The sequence below is a fragment of the Atta cephalotes genome (genome assembly GCF_000143395.1).
Source record: "Atta cephalotes unplaced genomic scaffold scaffold00013, whole genome shotgun sequence".
In the NCBI taxonomy this organism is placed as follows: Eukaryota; Metazoa; Arthropoda; class Insecta; order Hymenoptera; family Formicidae; genus Atta; species Atta cephalotes.
The window spans coordinates 4904884-4912610 of NW_012130077.1; the positions used below are offsets into that span (position 1 = coordinate 4904884).

Consider the following 7727-nt stretch of genomic DNA (forward strand, 5'->3'; position numbering starts at 1 on the left):
ACACACACACACACACACACACACACACACACACACACACACACACACACACACACACAAATATTTGACAGGTCAAATAATTCAAAGGGCTTTTTTCTACTTTCCTTACGTACACTCATTCTTTCCTCTTCCTCGTTTTTTATAATTCTCATTCTCTATAATTAACAAATAATAAAGATATGCTTTATGAAATTCAACTTACACATAAGAAAATTTCTAACGTAAATTACTTGTATACATGTATGTATCTATGTATGTATACACATATATAATCTAATATTATGCATCTTCTCAATACAATTTTTTACAATTAAACTTCCATGATATAGAACAGTACAAAACGATAGATTTCCCTCTTGCAGCAATATTACTTTCATCGCTATAGAATGTCATAAAACTGCAGCGATAAAAGGAAATATGTCCGCACTTGACTGTCTGTGGTATTACAATATGTAAATACGTGTATGTTTACATATACATACAGAATATTGAATAAATTGTAAATATAATCGTCGAGATTTCTCGTGAATAAAACCAAATAAAATATCCAAAATAAATTTTTGTTATTCTCTTAGTCTTTGAGAAATGATTCGTACAAGGATGATTACTTTTATACATTCAAAATCGATATTCTTATATAATCAATAAAAAATTTATTATACACAGCTTTTATTCATAAGATATTAATTATCCGCCATGCCGCGATTTATTGGAGCACATCTAAGCCAAGTTAGTCATTATTGCCAGAATGAAAAATTTTATTTATGTATATATACTCACACACGTATATTGCAATTATATATGTATATATATGTATATATTTATAAATACACGAGGCGGCTACCCCATTATTTAATCTATCATAGTCCACTCTCGTGTTCAGAAAAGGCATACCAACTTGAGCATATATATTATAATTTGTCTTTGGAAGATTGACATTACGCAAAATACACGCTTTTGCATATAAAATCCTATTTTACGAAACTTGTCACTACATATGCACACTTTCATTAAACTCAAAGAAGATAATTAATCTATAACTCGTGTCATGCATCATAATCGACGTCTTCCTTTTTTTTTTGTACAAACTCGTTCTAAAAATAAGTGCAATCTTTCTCGCTCGAGGCGCATTGTGTTTATATATAAACTATTTTCAAAAACATGCATATACGCACGTAAATAACTTTTTCGTGTCTTCGGGTGTTTTCCAGCAATATACATAAGCGATACTGTATATGATTCTGTGCTTTCCAACTACGCTATTTTTCGATTAGGATACGCTATGTTACATTTGATGCTTTCCAGCTACGTACACAAGCAACACTGTAAGACTGTATACGATTCGGTGCTTTCTAACTATGACATAAATTGACACAATTGTACACAGCGAAATAGGAGTTTCAGTGTGTCGATACTACAGTATATGTTTATGTATACTATAGTATTTCTCTATTGTATGATATTCTTCAAGAATAGGGATCTTGATCCTACCTACCTTGATACATGCTGTTACACATGTGTCTATATACGTAGCTGAAAAGCACCAAATATAACATAGTGTGTCCTATCTGGAAAACAAAATAGTTGGAAAGCACAGAAACCTGTGTTATGTACGTTATTGGAAAGCACCCTTGTTTATAATATTTGTAGACTAAGTGAACGGATTAATATGGGGCAGCCTTTGTGAGTATATATCCATTTTGTATTTATAAATTCTTTTTGCATAACATGATGCTGCCATAGACTTCGGATTTTCAGAATTATATAATGGGTGAGTCAGTGGGCACAATTGTGTGTCTGTATAAAACATTTAAAACACTGTAACACCCAGATGTTTTGCAAAATGTACTGTTGATTAATATTTGATTAATAAGCCGTCCATTCAGGAATACCTGTACTGCTTGTTTATATTATACTCATTCGCAATATGGCTTGTGAAATAATATCGAAATTATCTTTTCCAAAATGACAAAATTCTCCTTGTTTTGAGATCTATTTCTCCATAATATTATAATTTTGATCGGCATTCTACTAGTTACAAATCATTCGCTCTCAATTATATATATAATGTATCCAAAATATTTACAACTTTGCTAGCAGGCCTTTTACGTATCCTGCTGTTTTATTTTTAATAAAAACAAATCTCCCAACGCGATATAGGAGATTTTTCTTTAAGCTAATTCTTTTGCTGCATATTTCAGCCATATTTAACGTTCTCAACTAATCTGGGCTATAACTGGCACCAGGAACAGACCTATGTGGAGACTCAATCACTTTCTGGACCGCCTTCTTTTTCACCTTCACCATCTCCTTCTTCTCGTGTCATGCCTTCAATTGGTGCTGGAGTATCTTCTATGTTTGTAACGCTATTCGTTGGCAGTTGACCAGAGTCAGGTGGCATTGAAGGTGGACCATTCTGTGCAGCGCCTTGCGGAAATCCTGTTTCAGCTGATACTAAATGCGATGGCATATGTGGCGAGGCCGTTTGCGACTTTCTGCTTTTCTCACCTTTCCTCCATAATGTAATTTCCTGAACAAAATACGAAAAGCAATGGTAAAAATGAAGATACAATGATGAAAGAAATAATGCATACATAATAATATTTTCATGAATATGTAGAAAAGAAGTATAACTATAGAAAATTTAAAAAATATATACAAATTAAAAATATATACAATTAAAAAACAGGTAAATATATACAAATTTACCTGTTGCTTAAAGTATCGTCGATCTTCTTCGTCCATGAGAACTAAATTCAGATAATATCTAACACTAAACTTCTTATTAATGTCGCGCATTGTAGGGGCCAAATCATACCCAGCCAAGAATACCCTTATAGGAATGGATTCCCCTCGAACGGGTGCACCATCCATGATCTCATATTTCGCTATAGTTTCGTTTTCAGTAAACGTATGAGGACCTGCAAATATGTACTCTAATTATTGCCTTAGTACCGTGAATACCGCAGAGACAAAATTCTTAGGAAACCAAAACTTGCGTTCCAATTTTGCCAACATGCAATGCTACATGTGTACAAAACTGCAGAAATCATAATTAATTACTATTGCTACGTTATATTTCAATGTATAAATTATCTATAACATACCAGAACCTGTAGTTTCTCGTTTGATGATTGCTATCTCCATATGTTTTATTTTTATTCTAACCAAAAGAAAGTATATTTTGCCAACAATTACATCTTTTAAATGATATCTGAAAAGATGAATAGTTAGCAGCAACATATTTAGAAAATCAATCCTTAAAACAATCCAAATACATGTATTACAATAACTTACTTGCTTTTATTATATTCAAATTCGATATGCAAACAATCTTCAATTCCAACTTCCATTTTAATGGGATTATTCATGTCTGGATAGGAACTAAGAGTGTGCACAACTAATTCGAGTTCTTTAACAATGTCACTAATCCTTCGTACAATTGTCACTTTTAAGAAATATCTTAGTCGTACGTTAGAACCGGTGTAACTCTCAAATGGTTTCTCAACATTTGGAAATTCAAATGTATATACCGTATTGTGTGTTAATTCCCCTGGCCTTGCTAGTTCTTTTACCAGGCTTGTAAATTCGTGATGATTACCTCTGTCATAATATAGCTCAATTTGTCCAATAAATTCTACTTTGACACCATGATGCTCTAATTTTCCAGCTTTCCTCAAGCTGATATTAATCTGCAAGTATTGATTTAGTAATAAATTTATACTGCAAAAGCATAACAATAAAACATTATAAAGTATTAAAAAGAATATATTACAAATAATTAACAGAGCTCAAAAAGTTACTACTCTAAAAGATAAGTAGCATCTGCGAGGTATTTCTCTATATAAACCAATCTTGAAAAAATCAACTGTGAAAAAAATATTAAGTGTCTTATTAACTACTGTTTAAAGTTTCAGTGCAAAAATTGATTTATGGTATTTACTTATTTTTAGTGTCAGGATCCTTTAACTCATATCATAACTGTATCTCTTTATTATATAAATTGACAAGTCAAATTTTAACTTTTGTAAAATGATACCTAATGTTTTTGAATAACTGATAATTTTTGCTAGATATACTGTATTATAAACGAAAAGTCTATGCACATTGAAAATGCAATTTATTTTAATTTCATTGGACAAAAGCAAGCCTAGTGCACTGAACATATCGCATGCAAGTATGTTAACATTGGATTTTTATCAAATCATAATTAGACGATTAATAATCACGATGATGTTCCAAGGAGCAGATCCTACCTTGCCGGACACGGTCTCGCCGTCGTAATAGAGCAGGTGCCGCTCCTTCTTACCATCCTCGGACTTGATGTCTGCAGTCTTTCGCGTCTCAGCGCCGTCCAACGTGATTTCTATGTCGGCGGACTGACCGAAACCAAAGAAACTCTGCGTGAAAAAGTTTGAAAGCGTTAGAAAAATCATGTAAAAAATCAACAGCCGGGGTACGGGAGGAGATGACAACCCGGCGCCGATCAAAGTCTCGGGTTACGATGGGCCATGGTAGGCCGAGGACTGCACCCCCGTGGGAGGTAAACGCACCATTTTCTAGGATAATTTTCGTGGAAACGGTGAGATACCCCGATGCAATGCTGCAGTCACGCTGATAGGACTGGCCGTATCGCGGATCAATGAACAATTCTCCAGAGCAACATTTTCTTACGTGTACGAGAGACGAGAAAAGTTGGGTTATTTTTTTGCTCGTTCCTCCCGAAAGTCACAAGTAGCCAATATGGCCGCGCGCACGCGCCCCCTTCCCCCCTTACCTCTCCCACTTGTATGCGCTGTCAAAATTCGCCGGTGGCGCGCGCGGCGAGATCTTTTTCTATATAGGGAGTCTAGTATAAAATTGCAAATGCCGATAAAGCCTGATGCTCGTGAATTCGGGTCGATAAGATCAATCTTCATTTTTATCAATTGGGCTTAACATGTGAACTCTTCAGATGGCGCTTATTTTCGTGGATAGATTTGTGCACATGGCTCTAATCTGATAGGCAAAGAAGAGAAGAGAGAGGACAAAAATTTATGTGGAGTGTTGTTGATTAATACGGTTTGATTTGCTTCTTCTTAGCCTGATATGCCTACTCGCGATTCTCAGAAATAAAACAAATATCTATGTATTTTTGTTTGCAAGCCACGCTGTTGTACATATCTTTCGTGCTGCACGCTTTTCGTCGCTCGATCATATAAGCGAAAACCGAAAAATCTGTCACACGCGCCGCAAGTACTTGCTGTGCACGCGTTTTTCGATGCTGTGATGCGAAATGTTATGATGGCAGGCATCACATGTTATTCTTCATGGACATCATTACATCGTGATGTAAGTGTATGATTTAGCTCGTTGTACATCTTTCCTAAGGAAGAGAAAGAAAGATTCCTGAAGCTTAATGTTTACCGTCTCTACTCCGCATTCTCATCTGTGTCTGTTTAATTATTATTTTGATGTTATCGTTGATAAATGAAAATGTAGACGATTATTTTGATATTAAAAAGACAATTGGACAAATAAAGTTCGGGCTCCAGGTTATTTAGCATAAAAAATGTTATTTCAAGTGCCTGGTTGACATTGCAACATCAGTATCTTTTTTTTTTTTCAGATATGTGATTGTAAATTTTCGTGTGTACAAAGGTAGAAGTATCAGTGATTACCCTTATGTCTTATAAAAAATATAATTCAGTGAACGGCAGTTTCAACGATGGATTGCGATTACATGACCTTTTACAGGGAGAAAGACTTTCATAATAGATGCTGTGGTGGAAAACTCTGGTGTATTAAGGTAAAGTTTTATGAATATATGATTTCTGATATTTTTTAAGGATCTTGATTAACTTAAGTGACAATTAACTTATCAGTAATACTTGTATCGTTCTATTAATGTAAAATGAGATAATAAATCCTTTTATTTTTTGCGATATATCAAAAGATTAGATTAGGAAGGGCTTATATATAATTAGCAATTTTGCTGATTAATTATCAATTAAGTTAATCACAGTTTGACAAGGTTGTTCTGACATTGTTATAATTTTAACATAATGTATCTATATTTATAGGATATATGTGGAATCATATGTGCGGTATTAACATGGCTATTGATAATCTATGCAGAATTCGTAGTGATGGCAGTGATTCTTATTCCTACAATAAATACATTGTATTCCAGTTTAAATATGGCCATTTTCCAATCTCTAGCATTCCTGGCCTTTGCGTCACATCTAAGAACCATGTTTACAGATCCAGTAATTAAGATAACGCTGAAATCTAATTTATTGCTTGAGCTTATATTATGTAACATAAGTTAAACATTTTTTAAAAACTGATATTTTGTTTTTATGCAGGGTGCGGTGCCGAAAGGCAATGCAACAAAAGAGATGATTCAACAAATGGGATTTAGAGACGGACAGGTTATTTTTAAGTGTCCAAAATGTTGTTCTATTAAGCCCGACAGAGCTCATCATTGCTCTGTTTGCCAAAGGTAATAACAAAAAAGTCAAATTTGTGTTTGTAATATAGCAAGGTAATTACATTGTGTTGCTATTGTAGATGCATCAGGAAAATGGATCACCATTGTCCATGGGTTAATAATTGTGTAGGGGAAAATAATCAAAAATACTTTGTACTTTTTACTGTGAGTATTTTTATAAAGCGCATGCACATGTTACGATTTAGGCTTTTACAAAAAAATAATCAAATTAATGATTCTAATATATTAATTATAATATTTAAATATATTGAATATATTTTGTAAAATATCTTAAATATACTTTTCTTGTACCATTTTATTTTAGTTTTATATAGCGGGTATATCATTGCATTCTCTATTTCTGTGTGTACAACAATTTACTATGTGCGTCAGACAAGAATGGAGAGAATGTTCCACGTTCAATCCACCAGCAACGGTGGTGTTATTGTTATTTCTAGCATTCGAAGCACTTTTATTTGCCATTTTTACTGCTGTAATGTTAGGCACGCAACTGCAAGCTATTTGGTATGATGAAACTGTACGTATATAAAACAATTATTTCTTGTGCGTATATAAAAAAAATTGCGATTTATATTTATTGTATTATATCTTTTGCAGGGTATAGAACAACTTAAAAAGGAGGAAGCTCGATGGGTTCGCAATAGTAGATGGAAATCGATTCAAGCGGTTTTTGGAAGATTTTCGATAGCTTGGTTTTCCCCTTTTACCTCACCTCCTAACGCAAAAACGAAATTAGATTCTTATCTATATTCTGTTTAAATTATATTTTGATATGTATAACCATGACTTATATATAATATTTAAGATAAGTATACATAAATACTATAATGATGTTCGATTAGTATACAGGCTGAAATTGCGGACTATAATTCTTCTTTTAATGAAGAGAATTTTGCATAATTATTTTTGCAGAATTATTCTATTTATAAGAAAATAATTATGTTTATAATATTGAAAATCTTGTATAATCTTGAGAAATCAAATTTTTATACGTCAGTTTTCAGATCTTTGTTTATAAAAAAGAAATATTTTTTTGTGATAATAGCTGTATTGACGATTAACAATTTGCAATATTTAATATAAATATAGTTAACTGTCATAATTGACTATTTACATCTTTTGTAAAGATTTTATTTATTATATCGCTTTATTTCATATATCAGCGAATTTCGTACATATATATAGTTTGTATAGCCACATGTAAAAGATAAGAGATAAGAGGTAAATGGAATAT

General features: G+C 32.9%; 2 protein-coding genes across 2 annotated transcripts; one reads left to right on the plus strand and one right to left on the minus strand.

The window, feature by feature from the left end:
• Positions 1–2266: 2266 nt before the first annotated feature.
• Positions 2267–4556, minus strand: LOC105617710 (vacuolar protein sorting-associated protein 26B-like). Its single transcript, XM_012199265.1, has 6 exons — positions 4533–4556; positions 4257–4400; positions 3298–3692; positions 3108–3214; positions 2710–2921; positions 2267–2530 (listed from the first exon to the last, which is right to left on the minus strand). Exons 1-6 carry the CDS (start codon positions 4554–4556, stop codon positions 2267–2269), a joined length of 1146 nt encoding a protein of 381 aa, XP_012054655.1.
• Positions 4557–5707: 1151 nt separating this feature from the next.
• Positions 5708–7252, plus strand: LOC105617572 (palmitoyltransferase ZDHHC3). The gene is made up of 6 exons (XM_012199129.1): positions 5708–5788; positions 6063–6248; positions 6348–6484; positions 6553–6637; positions 6798–7010; positions 7091–7252. Exons 1-6 carry the CDS (start codon positions 5708–5710, stop codon positions 7250–7252), a joined length of 864 nt encoding a protein of 287 aa, XP_012054519.1.
• Positions 7253–7727: the final 475 nt, after the last annotated feature.

What these genes read in the sequence shown, in the direction of transcription:
- LOC105617572 (XM_012199129.1), top strand. Translation starts at nt 5,708, where the DNA reads ATGGATTGCGATTACATGACCTTTTACAGGGAGAAAGACTTTCATAAT. An exon ending in GAAAACTCTGGTGTATTAAG is followed by an intron (nt 5,789 to 6,062) that starts GTAAAGTTTTAT and finishes CTATATTTATAG; the next exon opens with GATATATGTGGAATCATATG. An exon ending in CATTGCTCTGTTTGCCAAAG is followed by an intron (nt 6,485 to 6,552) that starts GTAATAACAAAA and finishes TTGCTATTGTAG; the next exon opens with ATGCATCAGGAAAATGGATC.
- LOC105617710 (XM_012199265.1), bottom strand. Translation starts at nt 4,556, where the DNA reads ATGGTGCGTTTACCTCCCACGGGG. An exon ending in TGCGTTTACCTCCCACGGGG is followed by an intron (nt 4,401 to 4,532) that starts GTGCAGTCCTCG and finishes TTTTTCACGCAG; the next exon opens with AGTTTCTTTGGTTTCGGTCA. An exon ending in GCGAGACCGTGTCCGGCAAG is followed by an intron (nt 3,693 to 4,256) that starts GTAGGATCTGCT and finishes CAATACTTGCAG; the next exon opens with ATTAATATCAGCTTGAGGAA.